At 42.2% G+C, this 20,922-nt stretch overlaps 1 protein-coding gene across 1 annotated transcript in view; it reads right to left on the bottom strand.

Moving 5' to 3' along the window:
* The window catches only part of trabd2b (TraB domain containing 2B), an 85,602-nt gene that overhangs the window by 31,813 nt on the left and 32,867 nt on the right, over positions 1 to 20,922 (bottom strand). The window contains exon 3 of the mRNA XM_074668566.1: positions 6,454 to 6,600. Coding sequence (XP_074524667.1) covers positions 6,454 to 6,600 — 147 coding nt within the window. The remainder of the gene's footprint in view (positions 1 to 6,453; positions 6,601 to 20,922) is intronic.

Raw genomic sequence — 20,922 nt, 5'->3', positions numbered from 1 at the left:
GGTGTGTTCACTTCTTCTTAAGGTTTTTTTTCAGCCTGCTTTGACTTTTCTGGCTCTTTCTCTTGATTTAGAAGCAGGAAAAAATAAAATGTTGGAGATAGGTGAAATCCCATTACACCAGAGATCACTGATTTGGCCTGCTTCAGCTCCTTGGCAGACTATTGCTGCCAGTAATAATGTGTACTCTTAACTCAAGACTCTTAGTAGTATCCCAACGCCAAAACTGTTTTCCATGTGTTGTTTTTCCCAGACTGAAGCTTTTTATGAGAAAAGTTGAGTCCATTACATTAAAATTATCAGTGAAGCTGGAAATCCACTGGCATGATCATCATAAAAAACTGGCGTTAAACCACAATTTATTACACCCTGACATCCATCCATCCATCCATTTTCTATACCGCTTATCCTGTTACAGGGTCGCGGGTGGCTGGAGCCTATCCCAGCAATCATTGGGCGAGAGGCAGGGTACACCCTGGACTGGTCGCCAGTCAATCGCAGGGCTGACACATAGACAGACAACCATGCACGCACACACTCACACCTAGGGACAATTTTGGTGTGACCAATTAACCTGGTAAGCATGTTTTTGGACTGTGGGAGGAAGCCGGAGTACCCGGAGAGAACCCACGCATGCACGGGGAGAACATGCAAACTCCACACAGAAAGACCCACCGGCCGAGGTGGGGATTTGAACCGGTGACCTTCTTGCTGTGAGGCTGCAGCGCTAACCGTTGCACCACCGTGCAGCCCCACCCTGACATCATAATAGAAATATTTTTAAAACTGTTTTGAGGATCTTAAAAGTGGAAAGGTTCAGGTGCGTCTGACTACTACTCCAGAAAGATCTTTGTCGTAGTTTTGTTTGGTCCTTCTCCTACAAACAGGCCTCAGAAGCGACCCACAGATGTCAGAACTTAAATGACAGAAGCATTGGAGACACACATTGTTGTTCCAGTGTCTTCTTTTATCTTTCAGCACACCAGTGGTGATTGCTCTAAGACTGCAAGGGAAGCTCAGCTCCCCCTAAAATGCAAAAAAGTGGTGATATGTTCTGCTGTGTGTACATTTCATTGAAAAAATATGTGCTATGATTCCTTCATCTTTTGTTCAGAATCAGCTACCTATCACAGGTAACTGGCTCCACCTCCTTCTCATTCATCTCCAGAGCGTCTCAGCGCTTTAACACAGTCGGACGCTGAGCGTCTTTTGACTTCAGCTGGGAAGTGTGGGGTGGGTTGTTCCACTGGGGAAACTGGACAGTCATTGGATAAACGCTGGGCTTTGTCCCGCCCATCGGAAGCTCAGCGTCTCTGGGGGTCTATGAGGCAGCCTGTCGTAGTCTTATGTAGCAGCTCCAGCTGCTAGAAAACTGGCACGGAGGGTCGAATTTACGTTTAAATAAATGAACAAATTTATAATGTAGGCCGGAAAAAAAAGAGCTCCTCCTTGACTGACCAGCAGCCGCCGCTGCAGCACATACTCAGATGTGTTTCAGCACCACTTGCTTGTTAGTGCGTCAGGATCACGCATGGATTATTTCAGCTGATGTTTAAAGCTGAGCTATGACCTGAAACTGCTGTAAAACATCTGAAAATGGTGCATGAATCAGTTTGAAAGCTCTCTGTGTGTGTATGTGTGTGTGTGAAAGAGGTGTCTGAATACTCACTGTATAGGGGGATTTATGTGAACAAGGTGCTTCTCTTCAATCTGTTTCTAACACGCAGTTTTTCACCCCTCCACTGCTGGGTTATAACTCATGTCAGAATTTGATTTGCTGTATTTATGATGTGCATTAAGGGGTGTTTCACTGATGTTACACACACTATTATTAGAGCTGCACACATGGAAAAATATTGCGTAAGGCTTTTCCCTCTCATACAGGTGACGTGTGAAGAAATATAAGTTACCTTGTGGCTCATTCATGATTTGTGTCAATACATATACTGATCTCCACAAACACAGTGTACATTTATCAAGGTCACAGAATTTAAGACCTGATCAAATCTACATGTTTGTAAAGCATAAATTAGATTTTTCACTAATTTTTTAAAGAAGTAGCTGATCTGAGTGTTATCTATTTATAGTTAGGATAGTGTGGGGGAAACAGCAAAATTCGCCTTTGTATGGTCCTTCTAGTTTTTTCAGGGTCAGTGACCCAGTTTCATCTGGACAGACGGGGATTTATGAATCAGGAGTGAAATCAACGTCTGTTGGAGAGACAGAGAGGTGGAGAGAGAGCGCTTCATCATTCATGTGATGAGTGGGGATAGCAGCAGTGTTTTATGATGAGAGGAAAAAGGGTTCAGTTACAGAGGGGTCAGTGTGGGAGTGTAACAGATAAGTTATCACAGTGACAGCAGTTAGCTGCTCTTCATCCCAACATACACGAAAAATATGGACGGGGATAGTTTCTCCCTTCCTCATTTCTGGATTTGCTTTTCTCTCATTTTCTGTGTCTCTCTGTTCTGGCAGCAATTGGCTCTTTCTTATTTTTCTTTATGACCAGACTCACTTTTTTACTCTTTGACTTCAGTACAATCTTTCTTTTTATTTCTCACTCTTTGTTCATTTCTTTTATGAGTCTATGTCAGGCTAAAAGACAAGAAAACCTAAGTCATACAACATCCTCCCAGACCACACTGCGCGAAAGAGGTCTGTGACTTTGAGGGGCCTTTAACACAGTTTTAGAGTGAAACGCAATGTTTTGTTGTGTTTCAGCCTCGCGTTGACATGGAAACGGCGTTCCAGCCGACCCAAAGCGCTAACTTTTGAAAATGGCCTCCATAGTGGGATTTTTCTGAAACGCTGCCGACACCGTTGCCGTGTTAACAGTAAGCCGGCATTTTCAGTGAAAACGATGATGTCACACTCCGCCTTGCGCGAGCCCATACAACAGAACAACAGTACCGTTGTTACGATCGTCGCGAACTACCGTGTTGTGCTTGTGCTGCTCAATCTGCTGTATCTGCTGACTGTCTTAACACAAAATGTGCGGCTCAACTCTACTTCAGTGGAGATCTCCCAAAAGTGGCTTCTGGACAAGACAGTTATAGCGCCGACTATATGCCTGGTATGCTTACTAAAGCGTTTTCAGTCCCTCAGCATTTCCGTGTAAACGCCTAAATCTTGGCTAATGAATTAGCCTGTCAGTGCTGGTCATTAGAGTGGGAAGGTTTAAGGGTGGATGGTTTTTTATGGGAAAGTCCAACCTCCCCCAACACACAAAGCTCAGCTTCTTGTCTGTGATGGCGTCTTTTCTTTTCGGCTCAAGTCTCAACCTGGGAGCTATATGGACGGTCACCAAGAGAGAGTGAGTGATTAGCATCCAGGAGGATGTGGCTGGCCGGTCATTGCCAAAGACATCAGGAGCTCCCAGCTAGGGAACTGTGGGTGCTACCACATGGGTATCGACCACAAAGACATCCTGCATTATCATACATGGATGTTCTTAAAAGAAATACTGGTGCAGAAAGCACTGGTGAGCTAGCCAGATGAGCGAAGGATCAGGATGACGGAAACATGGCTGAAGGGCTTGTCTGAGGATGACCATGTTAGCTACGTAACACTGTGGTTAGTTGAGTAACATTAGTTGCATAACCAGAATACATGAGCACTTACTTAAACCCAAGCAAAGACCTTTTTACACCATGACGAAACATTCTGCTCTGCTCCGTCATCCTATCATCAACGCTTTTCTAATATTGTAGAGGACTAAACTGTGAGAGTATAGTGGATTTTGGAGACTTCTGGATTAAGTCCATTCTATCCAAAACACCTGCTCTTTTATGGCCCTGAAGTAAGAACACAGACTCGCCATAGATCAGCAGACAGCACAAGCAGGTTGTGCAGTCAGGCGTCTGATTGCTCTAGCATGTGCTGAGGAATGTTAATACATGTTATTATGACATGAGGAGCAGGGGTGGATTGGTATGATTCAAAGCCCCGATGTCAGGTACTACTGCAGCAAAGACTACAGGTAAACATGTGGCTCACAAGCTCTCCATGGCCCCCAAAGAGAAAGACACAAAGGGAGAGAAAACGGGAATACATGTGTGATTTGGCTTTCTAACTGAGATGAGGTGAGGAGTGTGTGAAGTTGGGCATATTTCCTGGTACTTTGTGTGTCGTGGCTGAAAATGATGTGGAATCTGTGCAGTGAGCAGTGAGCTGAGGTTACATGGTGTGTTAGGTTTAATGAGACTTGATGATCAGTGAGGGAGGTTGACACAGCGTAATTGGCTCATGAGGAGGGCTTTTGAGTAAATCTGCGTTCCACAGAGGAGCAGGAGAGATGAAACGCACACGCACTCTGCTGCGTGTGTATGTGTGTGTGTGCACATATTTTACAGAATGACATGATTGATGAAGAGGTCATCCGTGAAGGAGCAGAGGCTATGTTAGGAAACTTAGAGTTAGGGGAGGTCAGGTGGTGTATTCACGGCTGAGTCCAGGGCTATTAATGTGTCAGACTATCAAGTAACTTGAAGCTGAGAGGGATTAAGAAGGCAACGAGCAGTTTGGTGGAATTGATGTGCAGACCCACAAGTTTGAGGTGACGATGGCGTAATGGTGAAGAAGTGGGTATGAGAGGTTTGCCAGCTCAGATCGAGGGTCTGACAGATTTGGGCTCTTGAGTACTGTTGCAGATGTTTTTTGAATAAGACTGCCAGTTGGTAGTATTTTGTGAGCATATTTAACCATTACAGAAATTTGAACATTCATCTGTGAAAGCAGTCAAAACACATTTTCAAAATCATTTTTTTCTCTTTCATTTAACTTCAATGTTTCTGTCACCTAAGCTGTAAACAGCTGTTTGTGAAGAGTGCTCTGTGTATCCCTGAAGTTTATGGAGTAATGTACTTACGATTGGACACTACATTATTGAATTGAACTTTATATGGAACAGTTTTGTCCCTGAACATAGAAAATAACAATAGAACAGTTTTTTCTTGAATAAAATGAATAAAATATCACACAAAATCTTTTCATATTTGAGTTTTCAACAACTATGATAATATGTTTTCACATGATAGTGGGAGTAAGGACGGTGTTATATGACGTCACTATTCCTTTCACAGCATGACTTGACATCACAAGACATGAGATGAAACAAGCTAATTCTCTATGTTTACAGGCTCTTGGTCTACAGTCTTCATTGGCTTGTGATATTCTGAAGAAGGCATACATAGCTATAATATAAATATAAAAGAAATAGCAAACAATAAAAATTTATTTCTCATGAGTATTTTTCAGTCATTCATTCATTTTCCAAACCGCTTATCCTGTTTAGGGTCGTGGATGGCTGGAGCGTATCCCAGCTGTCATTGGGCGAGAGGCGGGGTACACCCTGGACTGGTTGCCAGTCAATCACAGGGCTGACACAAGCTGTGTTTCCTTTACACCTAGAATTCTGCAAAACGTAAAAATCGCAATAAAGTGGTAATGGAAACACCACATTTTCAAAAAACCTCTCAAATTTTGATTTAAAGTTTTTACGCTCTCATGAGGTGGTTTTTCGGAAGTGTTGTTTTTGATATTGAAGGTTCTTGCAAAAGTGCAATGGAAACAACTTTTTTGCAAAAACGTCACGTTGTCACCTCCCTCACCTCCTTGTATGTGTCCACTGCCACACAACGGGACTCTGGCAGGACGGCTGTGAGCGGGCCAGAGTCAAAGAGCAGCAGGAGGAAGGGGCAGAGGTCTGTGTGCGTGAGTGAGAGTATGTGAGCTGGAGATGATGATTTTCAGTCAGTGTTTTGTTCATGCCTGTTTTGAGTTAGCGTGATCACGGCCGACAGTTTGAGCAGTGAATAAAAACACTCAAGTTCAAGAATCGGCATCATCATGAGTGCAGTGTCCGGACGGACATTATGTTTTACTTTACCAAAGTTGTGCGCATTTCTGGTCATAATGGATACACCGGCAAGATGAAATTGTTCTTTATCGAAACTTCATTAATATCGCTTTTATTTTGCAAAAAAGTGTAATGGATGCACAGGGAGAACATGCAAACTCCACACAGAAAGGACCACCGGCCAAGCTAGGAACTAAAGTGGTGACCTTCTTGCTGTGAGGCTGCAACACTAACCATTGCGCCACCGTGCAGCCCATGAGAACTGGAATATCAATAACTTTCAAATATCAAAAAAAAACAAAACAAAAAACAAACAATACAAATAAAATGGGCTCTTGGTCAAAAACTGCACTGGAATAAAAAACTGAGTCAAAATGCAGAATTTATTTTGTGACGTTTCTCCTCTCATACATGTGGCTTCATAAGCTTTATTCCAACTACAAAAACAAACAGGCTGGCCAAATTGTTGAGTTAATTTCATTTATTGAACGATTAATTGATTTATTGACTGTTACCCAGGCCTAGAAATAGCTCTTTGCCAGCCCTTGAAGAACCATTTATACAAGTTAGTCATCTGCAATCTAAATGTTGAGACTGACCTGTGAGGTGTCATGGTTGAAGATGATGGAGCTGAGGTCACCACAGTTGTAGTGGGTAATGAGGTCCTCAGTGGTGTAAGAGCCTTGCAGGCTGCCCGCTCGGACACCCTCATGCTGCAGGAGCGTTTGGTTCAAAGCAAACAGCACCTTCAGGGGAGAGACACACAGCATGACAGGAAAGGAGCTGTTACTTTATGCATCCACAAAGTCAGTTTTTCTCTGGTCTCAAGCACTTAAAAACAGTTTGCTGCAAAGAGGAAGAAGCTGTGCCAGGATTCCCAGCGTTGATCTTTTAAAATAGGCCCATAATATGACTTGGATATACAATGATGTTATTTCACGTCTCTGAAATTTAACTTCTTTCACAGAATTTTCTTTGCTTTCCGGATATTTTCATATATTTTCCTTACAGGCTGACTGCAGGTAAATGCAGACCACAAAATACATGGCAGAACTCCACGGGCTTTTTACAGAAGGAAGGAAAAAAATCATCGAAAGAAAGTGAGAGCTGAAGTGAGAGAAAGAGAGAGCAGGACCCTTTAAAAACAACCCTTCTTTCTCTTTCAGCAGGCCAGGGTGCCGTAAATTTACAGCACCCATTAAAATCAAAAGTAAACCCTCTTAAGAGAGAATTTATAGTCTGCAGCCGCCAGCCAGCCCAAGGACGCTACAGCTGTCCAAGATACCAAGGGTTAACCCCCCAGTACCCGCCCTCTACAATCCCAGGCCACCTCTGACTGGCCTGGCCGCTGGGACTGAGCTGTCAGTCACAGTTAAGCTCTCTTACAGGAACCAGAGGTGTAATTTTCTGTCAGCGAGCAGCAAAAAATTCTCTCAAGTTCTACATTGCACCAAGTACTTATCAGCTGACTTCATTACAGCCACTGACTCAGCTCGTGATAATTTTAAACCACACCCGAAATATCCATTTCTGTGATCCTAATTATCAAGAAACCCAACCAGAACAGAGTATCCTGCAGGGAGGGTGTCAGCATCCAGGCTCTGATGATTTGTGGAGTAGTGTAAGGCCGGTCCAGCTGCACAACTGATTGAGCCCCATGTCAGAAGTCTGGGTCGTAACTCAAGCAATTAAGCTATGTTTTCGCAATCATAAATGCCCGTATCTTGCATATTGAATGTTTCAACTCCAGGTAACCTTTCCACTGGGATAATCACACCCAAGCTCTAAGCTCAACCTTGTGACTCCCCACCCTTCCTCCCCCATCTCTCCCTCTGAGGTCATTGTGTTTGCTAGCCATTCTTGTGGGTTCATTTTGGCTTTTGGTCGTAATGCAAAGAGACAACTGATGAACCACCATCTTTCCATTGTTCTTTTCCTCATCCTTTTTCTCCATCTCACTGAAAAATAAGTCAGCCTGCTCCTAATCCCAAACCCTTCCTCTCCTCCCTCCCCACAGTGAGTCTAACCTTTTTTTTTTTTAACATTTTTGATTTGTTTCATCAAGCAGTTTTTCTGCCATGCTCAGCGCCGCACTGTCTCCATGCCAGAGGTGCGTGATCCAGGAATGGGTCTAGACTAAATCTGTGACCATTTCAGCCCTGCAAAAAATGAGACTTTCTTTTCTCAGCCCATATCTCACCACAAAACTCCTTAAACCCTGAAGCCCCCCTGTGGTGTTGCAGTAATGCCACTATATCTCATTTTACTTTCCATTCCTATCTCCAGTGAGATTCCTCTGTTGCTCCAAACTTGAGGTCAGGTTGAGGTGCAATGCCAGGCCTCGATACGTTGATTTCAGCTGGTGGCTAACAAGCTACAGTAGCTACTTCTGTGAGCTGAATTTGTGCCAGTGAGTTGCCACTGCTCCCAGTCCTTGACCTTCAGGGCACTCTGCCACGTCTCAACAGTTTTTCCAAGAGAAACACCAAAGCAGACCTTCAGCTGAGTCAGGGGGACGGAGCTGGCAAAGTTAAAACACCTGCCAGGCTGTTTGTAGCTCTGCCAGCTCCAGGAGTTTCCCTTCACATGGCAAAGTGCACCAGACATGACAGACAGGAGTGTGAGTGCAGCAGACGATGCGTGTTAAGGAGGGAGGAGGGATGTGGTTGGATGTGTAGTTAAGGGAGTTGTTATTTCAATATTGTCTGTCTCCTGGGAAGAGAACATCTCTGCAGCTGTAACCATGGCTGCGGAGTTTGTGCTGGGCCGAATGAAAGCGCACGTCAATCACTGCAAAGCAGGGGGAAAAATGCAAACATTCCTCATGTCTGTGTGCTTGCATTGGAATATACCTTTAAATATGTGTGTGCATGTGTGTGTGTGTGCAGGCATGTCTTGACTGACATAGCGGGTGTTCTTATTTACTATTAAGTGGTCCACTCACTCTGCAGCCAGGCCCCTTCACAGAGTAAACTACTGTGGACATTCCTCACAACAGTTTACTACAGAAGGTTTCTTATTTTGTTTTCTCATCTCATCTGAGGCATGCGTGCGAAACTCTCATTGTAATTAAAAAAAAAAGTTTTATTAGAACAAAGCTGGAAGGAGCAAAGCACACGGACGCTCTTGGAACCTCAATCTGAGAGCAGCTCTCCAAAAATTCATTAGCGAGTGTTGGAGGGAAAACAGTGAAAAAAAGGTTGGGGCAAGAGTGGGATCAACACACACACGCACACACACACACACACAGAATAGGAAATCTTTCATGTTTCACAAAATGTTGTTTATCAACGCGTGTGCTTACTCCAGCTATTGACCTTGAAGTGCATTAAATCCTGGCTGTTTGCTGTCAATAGTGTTTTGCTTGTTTGAAGGTTTTCCTGATCTAAAGCAGGAGTAGGTGTCGATGACAGGGTCCTGGAACTGAGAGCTCACTTTGTGGACTGCATCACTCCTCGATTATACCTCCTTAAATCTGCAGTAGAGTATGTGAGTGATGGTTCGAGCTAAAGGGCTTCAGGCTGTGATTTTACTGAGAGAAGTGTCAAACTGTGAAGGCCAGACTCTGGCAAGGAATATAAAATATTAAACTCAGCATTACTCCAACTATCAAAGCTTTTGAAGCTGGTCAAAGTGTGATTGCTTTGATAGTTGTAATGAAAAGTATGAAACAGATAAAAAACAAAACAAAACAGTTTCCTTAATCAGTGTCAGCTTTGCCTTTGTACCTTTTTAATTTCTTCATTTATTACTCACTTCTCCCCTCGAAGCTGTGGGTGAAGCCATGAGGAAAATTTCCCACAGCCGTGCAAACATGCAAACAGACAAAAAAAGAGAACACAAGAAAGAAGAAAGGAGAAGAGGAGTTGTATGAGGAATACAGAGGTCAAAGAACAAAAGCAGGGGAGAGTTGAAAGCGTGAAAGAATGGTAGAAGACAAACAAAGCCTTGTTCTTAAAAGAAGCATGTGTTGTACAGATGGAGGTGATTTCCCTCCGTTGTGTTGTGGAGAGATTGAGTGAGGTGTGTGTACTGGCATGGATTCTGGCATTGGTATGGGGCATAACCAGGCAGTCAGGTGCATGAGAGCATGGCAGGACATTTGAGAAAGTTTGTTCTTCTGTATATCCCAGACTTATTCCAGCTTTCCTTCTCTATATTGATTCATTCCTTTCTTTTAAGTCTAGTTTTGAAGACTTGTGTAACACAGGTCACTTAAAGGGGCTGTGAGGAGTTTGAAAGTAATCTTTAAAAAGTCTCTCTTCTACATATGCCTGATCAAAATCCACACTTTAAAATAAGATTATCAGCGCCAATATTGCTGGTTACAGGTTATTTCAAATTGCTACTTTTTAGCTTCCCCTGGTCGACCAGGATCAGATTGATTTATGGCACATCTAGGTCTCTATGACAACACCATGCCAGCTGATTAAGTTTAATGGAGAGAAAAGATAAAACACAGAGATCTGTTTTTTTCTCTGCTAAAAACAATTTCTGTGACTAATTTTGTAGTGATGATGGACACAGGAGCCAAACTGTCAGACAAAAAGGACAGAAGAGCAGAAGAAAGCTAAACAGGAGGGTGATACAGCCCAAGCTAAAGACTAATTAGCCTTTAGCTAAAGGCTAGTTAAGCTAATTAGCCTTTAGCTCGGGCTGTATCACTCTATACACAGGCTAAACTGTTTGTGATATCTATTCCAACCCACAGTCAGCAGTTATTCTGCAGTGGTCTGTTCCAACTTGAGAGTCTATCAATAAAATGAAGAGTGAGGTTATGTTAGCTCTGATTGGTAGATGACTTGCAGGACGTAACTAACCAGGATTTACTAATGTTACACATTAGGGACATTAGAGCACAAGACTGCCAGCTGTGCTAAATATAAACGGCTGCTAAACTACTTACAAACTGACAGTGTTTACTTGTTGTCACGTTAGCCTACAGATACGTTTTAGCAATGGGCTAACATATAGCCCGGTGCTAAAACGTTTACTTGGTGTCACTATTTAAACCGTAGTGCTACTTAACTGTACTGATAAATAACTTAACTCGCGTTATATCCAGTAAAAAGTTGTCTTGAACAAAGTAAGTTTGTTTTGATCCGATTCCCATTTAATTCCAAAACAAGCACACACCTCACTAAAAGTAATTTACGACAGTGTGTGGAGACTCCAGGCCACAAGGTGGCAAGGGAGTACAATTTAAACAGATCCTCCTCATAGCAACTTTGACAATGTGTTTTACTCATCTTCTACTTCTTTTGAAAAGTTATTCTCTACTCAAAAATCCTCTGAATTTAGATTTGAGTATTTAGGGGAAAAAAAATCAAATGTGAATAAAGACTTCTTAAAAATAATAAAGAAATAGAGAGAGAGGGAGTGAAGGAAACAGCTTCTGAAGCCTGGCTCACACTATGGGATCTTAAAAATCTTAGATGATCCTGAAATCAAGTTGTTTTACACACATGAAGAGAATCATCAACGATTATCTTCTCTTAAATCTTTTACACACTCACACAAGCTACGAGATCTGAAAATAATGACCAACACACACTATCAGATTTCATCAAGATCATCAGACCAGAGAGAGCAACACACCATGTGATCCTACATTACCTCACAAGAAAATGAATGTGAACAAAAGCACAAAAAATGGAGACTGGTGTGGTGCTGCTGGCTGTAGCCATTATTTGCAATGAGAAAGACTAAATGCATCTGGATGAAAAAGTGGTTGATTAGAGGTGGCTCTATTTTAATCTCTGATAACTTCTGACTATTTTCAGTCCCTTGTAGGCAGCTCTCTGAGGTTGGCTATCCACAGTCATTCACAGTGAAAATGAGAGGCGTAATCATCCCAATGAGTATCAAACAGGTTTGGAAATTATCAGGGCACCTCTAGCGAGTCTGGAGGCTGATGGTGATGCTTAAGATTGAGTCTTTACCCACTCAAGCGCCAACCTTGATCCTGGATTGGATTGCTCTGCTGATTTTAGGGAGGGCTGAATCAGGGTCAAATAAGCACGAGAATCCTGTCGAGTGTGCCAAACTCCAGGAGGCAAAAATGAAACATTTCTCTTTCTTTTTAACAGCTTTGATTACATCACACTTTCTGTTTATGTCTGTCTGCTTTTGTTATTTCTAGATTGAAGACGTGGCAGGAGCAAATAAAAAATTGTCAGTATCTAACACAACGTCTCTTGTTGAAGGCTCTAAACTCAAACTTATGTTTTAACTGCAAAAAAACAATGAAAGACAATCCAAAAACGTATTTTTTGACAGACATAGAAGAGAGAAAAAATAATATCTGGGGCACCGTGAGGGGGTGAGTGGAAGAGCATCACCTGGAGGCTTGCAACTACAGTGGGGATTTTTTATTACTTCCGCCAAGGAGGTTATGTCTTTGAGAGAGTTTGTCTGTTTGTCTATGAGCAACATAACTCAAACAGTAACGAACGGATCTCGATGAAATTTTCAGGAAATGTTCAAAATGAGATAAAGAAGAAGTGATTCACTTTTGGAGGTGACCTGGTTCACCGTCTGGATCCAGGATTATTTTAAAGTATTCTTTATCACTGTGAGATAGGGCCGTTTTCACCATATGTGTATATAACTCTACGATAAATGGTTGGATTGCCTTGCAGAACAGTACAAGACAAGGTCACCATAATTTCTGATATATGTTAAAGTATGATCCAGATCCTGGCAATATTCTGGATACTAAGATCTGGAATATGAAATATGTACTGGGTCATCATCATTTTCAGCACTGTCGGGAAACAAATTGTCGTACAAAACTGCAACTAACACCAAATAGTAGCAGACAGTCTGCTGGGAGTATAACATTAAAGTAGGACTGAAGTATCGCAATATGCTTAGTGGAGATCTGCGCTCTCTGAGTGCTTTTCTAGCTCATTATGCATTTATAACATTTAAACAATGGCAGAAGTGTTTATGAACAACAAGTGTGGATGTGCACCAGAGTTTTTTTCTGCTAACAACCAACCAGCCATTCAGACATCCAACCATCCAACATAGGGACCAATCACGAAAAGCTGTCTGACTCTTTACATGTACAGCAGAGCAGGGTAACACTGTAGTCTTTGTGACCTTTGAAGAGACCGTTCATTCCTCCACCTCAATCAAGCCCTGACAGAAAACCTTAGGAAATCTTAAGCAGAGACAGACTCATTGGTGTTTAGCCATCTGCCTGACCTTAACTGGACCAAATAGGCGCCATAGTGGTTGAGACATAAAGAGAAATTGATAGAGAAAAACAGAGAGGGCAACAGGGATTATTCAGTTCTTAAAAGCATTGTACCTTTGAAAACAGACCATACAAGCCAAGTGGGAATACACTTCTTTCTTTCTTGTTATCTCCGGTTATTCAATCCCCCCCTGATAAAGAAAACAGTACAAACAGTCTCAGGGTGGTGCTTTCCCCTCCACCGCTCTCGTCTCCCTGAGAGCCACTTGTGTTTCATCGCCCGGGAAAGAGAAGAGCTGGACCCCTGACCCGGGACACGCACTGCTGGGTTCCTCTGGGCTGAGTGAGTCTCCCCCTCTAGGTTATAGACGAAGAGAAGGGATTGGGTTTGCAGCACCCTGGGGTGACTGAAGGGAAGGAGGTAGGGAGTTGAAATAACATCCAGGACAGCCCAAGAATAGGAGCAGTGTGATAGCTTGTCCCTGTTACAGAAAGAGCTTCCCCAAAAAAGCTAGGTTACCAATTTGTGTGTGTGTCTTCTCTTCGTGGGCAGAGCTGCAAACGAATTCTTAAGAACCACCTCTGCTTCGTCTTCTTTTAACCTGTTCTCTCTCAGTTTGACTTCATGCCTGAATGTGGATGTGAGAGGGTATTTTAAAAGCCTGCTGTTGTCTGACCTTTGAGTCCATGCTCCCTCTGAAAAAGCACTCTGACTACATTACAGTGGACATATGGTGACACACAAGACAGCATCAAAGTGGTCTGGACAGTCTCACACGATAGCCTCACTGTTGTCTCAGTTTTATCAGCAGGGTCACCGAGACTTTCCTTTCTTTCTGTCTTTGCTAATCTCGTGATCTGTTGAGGACTTACCGGCCAAGCATAAAAATAACTTAAACTTATAAAGCCAGAGCATTGCAGGAATAGTTTTACAGCTGTTTGACACCCCTTTCTCTCTCTGTATCGTTTTTTTATTTGAAGGTGAGCAACTCTTTCATCTCATCCCATTTGGCATGAGCTACAGCCAACCCAGGGCCTCCCTTTCTTCCAAAGCTTTATCCACGTTGATACCCGCTATACACACACACACATACAGACATAAATACAACCACCCTTGCACACATGCTAATAATTATAAACACCACATTCTTCTTCGAGTAATTCATGTAAACAAACCACATATTGAAGAAAAGAGAAGAAAATTCAGATGCTTTCCACTCAAGATGGCGCCTGCATTATAAATATTGTTTCTCCTTTCTCTCCGCCATCCTTACTCTTCCCATTTCCTTTTTCTCTTTCCCCTTTTCTCTCACTTTCTCCTGCCCACTAAGTCTCTCACCCGGCCCGGTCTACCTCCTGTCTCAGTTTAGGAAATCCAGGGATTACCAGAGGGACAATCCTGGTGGCAGAGGCCTGCTGCTAACAGCTCCCTCAGAAAGCCTCCTTTTCTTCCACCTCCTGCTTCCTTCCATCCTGTCTTATTTCCTCTCTGAGGCAGGGGGTGAGGATCTAATGATGGGAGATATCCCTCTTTTTGTTTTGCATAGAATGGTTGGAATCTTAATATCAAACTTTTTTTTTGTGGGGTTTTTTTCTGTCTGTCCTTCCTGGAACTGAACAGCCTGCTACCATCCTTTTTTTTGTATTTAGCTTACTCTTATCTTGCTTTTAGTCTTTCCTTCCAATAGCACCTAATAACCAATAGGTGCACACACACACACACACACACACACACACACACACACACATTATCCAACCCTCCTGTCTCTCCTCTTAATAAGGGTCTCTAGTGAATGGGGTAGCGGGTGTCCCCACTACACTTGTCCACAAATAAAACCCGCTGTTTGACTTGGCAGTTCTGCTACACCCGTCATCCCAGCTTTCCTGCTCCTCCAGAAAACAGAGAAAATAATAAAGTATCACTTGATCCGGAGTTAAAAAGCACACAGCTGTGCCCTCATTGTGAATACCCACGAGCAGGGAGGGAGTGGGCGTGAAAGAGAAGGGGGAAATGATGGGAGGAAATTGTGCTAATTTTTGTTTTCTCTTGACATCAAGGGCTCAGAGCTGCTGAACAGAAATATGTCTGTGTGTAAATATGTCAGCACAACAGGGCAGAGCATTACGGGAAAAAGTGGATACAGTTAACGGGCAGTAAGAGCTGAGAATCTGCCAGGGCTGTATTTCCAGTCACTATGAGGAGGGTTAGGTCTAACTCAGGGATCCCCACTTTTTACACAGTTTAGTGTTTCTGTATCTTTAAGCCTGTTGTTTTGTTTTTGCTTATGCACGTTTTTTATTCTATAGCAAAACTTAAAAGCCTTTTTTTTGGCCCAGCACCAAGACACAGTTGTTGAGAAGGAAACCAGTTGATGATAAATAATATTGCATTGATTTGCTGAGAGAAAAGTTCTGTCTCCCCAGCTGGAGGAGACTAAAACAGAGCTAAAAGGAGTAATAATACCAAATCATAAATGCTGTAGTCACATTCATTCACCTAAGAAATATATAGCATTTTTCCGCTCATCCCGCTTATACCACTGGCTTCATAACTGGCATCAGGAATTTTGATATTCCCACTAATCTAAATAAAGTAGTTGAATGAAAAGGTTACAAGACAGCTTTTGATGGTGCAAAAAAAAAAGAGTATATTTTTTAGCTAAGCTTAAATCATGTTGGTAAAAAGAGGATAGGACCACAATTTCTTTTTGATTCATTCATTCTTTCATTGATTTTCCATCCCACTTCCCCTGTGCAGGGCCATGGGTGTCTGAAGCATATCCCAGCTGTCTCAGGGTGAGAGGTGGGGTACACCCTGGATTGGGTGCAAGGTGATCAAAGAGCTGACACAAAGACAATTTTTCAGGCACACAGTCACACCTATAGAGAATTTAGAGCGACCAATTAACATGATTAGCATGTTTTTGGACTGTGGGAGGAAGCTGGAGAGAACCCATACATGCACAGGGAGAACATGCAAACTCCACACTCGAAGGCCCACCGGCAAAGCCGGGAATTGAACCAGTGACCTTCTTGCTGTGAGGCTACACCATGCACCACCATGCAGCCCTCTTTTAAAGTCTTTTTTTTTTCTAAATTCTTGTATTTCCCTGAAAATCTTTCTATTGTTCTCAGAACTAATTCGAAGAAAAAAGCCAGAATTTAGAAAAAAAAAAACTTTGTCAGACTTCAACATGAAGTATAAAAAGAAATGTGAACTTGTCCTCTGTGTAACCACATATACTTTCAATATAAAGATTCTTTCAGAAGGTAAATCCATAACAAGAGGTGTTTTTGTGTGAAAGTAACGCGCTGAAATTTCTCTAAATAAAGCCTGAATGCAGACCGATATCAGATTTTTTTGGTGGGAGTCCGTTTATTTGTGTTTTTGGTCAAGTAAAATATGGCCCCGTCTGAGTGCAGAGGAAACCGGCAGAGGAGCAGGGAGGGGGTCTTTGGTGCGTGCGCTCTGGGCTTCTGCTGCACAAAAACACTGCTGTAGGGGTAATTTCTGCCCTAAACCTTGTGATAGGACCCAACTTGTTCCATCCCGGAGAATCACTTTAAGACAAATTCACACAAAAGAACAACAAAAGGTTATTTGTAAGTTGGACAAGACCACAATTAAACCATAGACTGTATGAAACATGGACGTAGTCTCGCCAATGTCACCCGTCTGTTTCTGAAGCGGAAAATAAAGCACATCGGCTATAGCGGCCATATTGGTAATGGCAAGGGCTTCACCTAAAGCTAAAGGAGGCCTGTCGGTCATGTGACCCTGAGCTATGCCTCTAATTGGGTAAGCTTGCGATCTTAAATCCTGTGAACAGCCGCGTATGAAAAAAAAAAATCACCCCCCCTACAGTGTGTGCTGTTAGTAAAATTAGCGACTCAGACAGGGGATGTTTTTTGAACCAGGCTGTAAATAGGTTAATTTCTGCTTTGAAAACAGTTTTTTTTTTGGCTTAGTGTGTATGTGACTTCTGCTACTTCCGGAGACAGCCTCAAGTGAACACTTGAGAAACAGCAGATTTTAGCACTTCAGCATTGTCTCATATTCGTAGACCGGATGTTGCAGCTTGATTTAAACACATGATGCAATACCAGTTTTGAAGCAAACAAACACTAACATCAACAAATGAAAGAGGACAACTGACTTCTCTTTCCATGTTAACATATTGCATTGACAAAAACAATCATTGTTTTTCTCTTATCTGTAAAGCTAGTATGAGTTTGAATTCATTTTTTCTTCCACTTCGTCGGTTAAAAATCTGGGACTTCAGCCTCAGTGCAAACTAGGTGAAATGGCTCTCTTTGTGTTAACACCACTGGTATTTTAAGAGGCTGCTACAATTGTCACTACTTTTACAAAGTGTTAAAGTGTAGCCTTCACTTAAGCTGTTATGGTCTGTAAAATTATCTCCTTGAAATCCCTGAGATGTTAAACTTTTAATGGTGTGTTTGGAGGAGTTAAACTCAGCTACCATCAGATTCATTTTTGCAACTGTTTTAAGAAGGAGGACCTTACAAGACACATATTTGTTTCGTATGAAAAAAAACCCCTTTCATTTAATTCGACCAATTTTTTTTTTTAACGTTTGATGTTATCCAAACCAGATGAACTGGGTCTTTCCTCAGCTGGGAGCGGGTCTAAACAGCCATGCGTGCTTAAACCAAGCCTCTTCTGCCTCAAACTAAAGTCAAACAGCTCCCTTATCTCCTCCGGCCTGCTTTGGTTGGACTAATCTGTTTAGACGGAGTGAGTCCCAAGGAATGATTTGTCTTTGGTATGGTCCACATCTGAGACCCAGCTGAAACATGAGAGCATCACATAATCTCCCGCATGAACATAAATTGTGTAATGGAGGAAAAAGCGGATCCAGATTGAGAAAATGTCCAAACAATCAGCTGGTCCATGTGACTGAAATCAGCTCTGTAAAAAGACAGATCTCTGTGGCTTGCGAGTGAGCCGGCCAATCACATCATCCTGGTAGTATTCAAAAAATATAATGCCAAGACGGACAGATTCTTGCTTAAACAAAACACATTTTCTGCTCAGATTTATGTAGTATTATTTTTTAAGTTTAAGTGTCTCAGCAAGCATCCAAGTCTGAATTGTTCTCTTTTGTAGTATCTGACAGGTGGAATGGATTTCCCCCACAGAGAACTGGACACTTTAGTAGCACAGTGTGTAATGCAGCTGACTTCAGCTATAAAACAGCATACTTTCATATCAAAGGGACATGATTGAGAGGTTTTTATGTAGGAGTTAACATCTGCACGTCAGGCATATGTGTTTAAGTGTGTGTCAGTATAGAAGTGATAGTAAATGGAGCAGGAGGGGGAAGAAAATATGTGGAAATAAATGAGAGACAGCATGGGAAGAAAAGAAGAAAAATAAAAAGTGGAAGAGGCATAGCAGGGGGTGTAATGTAAGGAACAAGTCAGAGAAAGACACAAAAGGCCAGATGTTTGTGGTTAATGAGAAGAGGTATGGAGAAGAGGAGGGAGCAGACCTATTGCCTGCACGTCCTGCTCCTCCTTCCTCCATTCTTTTTCCTTCAAACCAGTCTGGAGCACAGCTGGACAGTTTTACCCTCCACCATCTTTGCTGTTCATCCTCCCAAAGCCCCTCCATCCTCGGCCCTTCCCCAAACCATCCAAAAACAACTCAGGAACATCTCTTCATCTTCCATCAGTTCTCAAACCTTCAATCATCAGCCTTCCTCTCTTTCCCCCACCCAGGTTATGCACTCCCAGTGACAAATCTCTAGATTATACAGTTCACCATCAGCCCTTTATCCCTCCTGCTCCCCTCTCTTTTCTTTCATTTGATGGCAGCTCGCCTTCCACCACTGTCACTGATCTCTGTTTGTTTAGCTTTCATGTCCTTCCTCCTTCCTGTGCCGCACTTGGTACACACTCGCTCTCTCTGTGAGCATGCACTTGTAACTCAATGCTTGTGTGTATGAAGTGTGTTTGTGTTTCCATATGTGTCTGTCTTCACCACAGAGTTTGTCCAAATTGCACAGGGCTATGACTGTCTAATAGACTGGAAAAGCAAAAGGAGGAGGAGGTGGACCAAACTTCCTCTCCTCCTCCTCCTCCTCCTCTTCCTCTCGCCCTGTTTTATACAATACTGACGCTAACACACTGTAATCCCACACAAGCACACCATTTCACGGCAAATCAGGACGAGAAATGTTCAATTTCACGCAAGTTTATTCAGCCTGCTGCAGAAAAACAGAAGGACAGAGACAGAGCCCGATCCCAGTTTATACACCTCAGAGCCACAAATACAGTTCATGGAGAGGCAAAGATCACACTATGAGAATAAGACACAAAAACTGTTCTTTTAAAGTGAAAGAGAGTTCATATTCCCCTCTTGATGAGAAAAAGATACCTCAGATTTTCCAAAAAACTGACACAAATGTGTACAACCTTGGTAAGGTTTGCCATCACCAAACAACAGTAGGACCCTGGTAGGACTCCTAATGAGTCTGACAGACAAAGACTATTTTTACTACTGGAAAAACATAATGCCACATTCTGTCCACAGTAGTGTACCTGTGTGTATGTTTAATCAGACCTAACTTTGCAGAGCAGATGGACCTGAGGCCTGATTCAGTTTCTGAAATCCTGCAGATCCATCTTGCCAGGCTCCATTGACCAAAAAATGCACTCCGCTAAATTCTTAACAGTCCAATCAGGAAAGAGAGGCGGGTGGAAGTTATGAGCAGATGAGACATCGGCAGACTTTGATACTTGACAGTGCTCCTTTGATTCTTAAGTTAAACAAAAATGGCAGCAGTCGTCTAACGCCATAATCACAGCTGTTCCCGTAGTTGTTTGTCTATTGTTTCTCAGCAGCGGTGCACATAAGCTACATCATACCGTGGCTTCACGTGGATTGATCTGTGGTGAGTGTGTCAATCAGATCGGTCGTCCAATCACCAGCTGCTGATTTTTTTGGAGGTCCTGCCTCTAAAAAAAACAAATCTGAAGAGCTGCTGCCCAGTAGAGGCGGGGGATACTGGGAATTTTGGTATCGATTCGATACCAAGTAAATACAGGGCCAGTATCGCCCATAACAATAACAATAACGATACCAATACCTTTACTTTTTAATATTAAAGGTTGATGTATCATCAAACTGCTGGCCTGTAGGTGTTTTGTGATTTTTCTTTTTTTTTTTTTTTTTTTCGATTATGTTGTTAAAGTCTAGGACAGAATTTGGGCAAAGTTTAAAGCTGACTGCAAAATTTAGTGTCATGATAAACATGTTCAGAAACAACAGAACAGTAACAAAACAAATTTTCCCCTGAACATTGTTTTGTGTGGATTTCTGCTCTTAGGAAAATAAACTGCAACAAGTGAGCACTTAAAGGTGAAATTAAAACAAAATATTTTTGAGGTACAGAGTTAAAGGCTACAATAAAAAAAAATAAAGTTCTCCCATTATTTTTTTTATATATATAATAAAGTATAAGGAATTTTTACACTGAAAAAAAATAATTGAAAAAAGATATATATTTAGTCGAGTCTGAGCCATATGATATTCAGTATATTTGTTTTAATTTAACTACGTTTTTTTATTTTCTGTGTTTTTTTTAACTTAATGTTATCAGGATCTACATATTATTTATGTGTATGGTTGTTTTAATATTTGTGGGAGATTCATTGTTCTTTTCACAATCTTTACGGCAACACCTATCTTATTATATCTTTATGTTTCCTTATTTTCATTTTGTTTTCACTATGTTTGCTTGTTTCCCTGGCACCGCTGAGCCTCATGACGATACAACATCAAAACACGGGAGGGGGAGTGAAAGAGTGTGCTGCCCCACGCTGTGACTCAGTGGCA

The sequence above is a fragment of the Halichoeres trimaculatus genome, unplaced genomic scaffold (genome assembly GCF_033239565.1).
Source record: "Halichoeres trimaculatus isolate MK-OKI-2021-1 unplaced genomic scaffold, fHalTri1.1 fHalTri1_scaffold_4, whole genome shotgun sequence".
NCBI lineage: Eukaryota > Metazoa > Chordata > Actinopteri > Labriformes > Labridae > Halichoeres > Halichoeres trimaculatus.
Note: the sequence above shows the minus strand (reverse complement) of the source record. Positions and strands in the feature narration are given on the sequence as shown.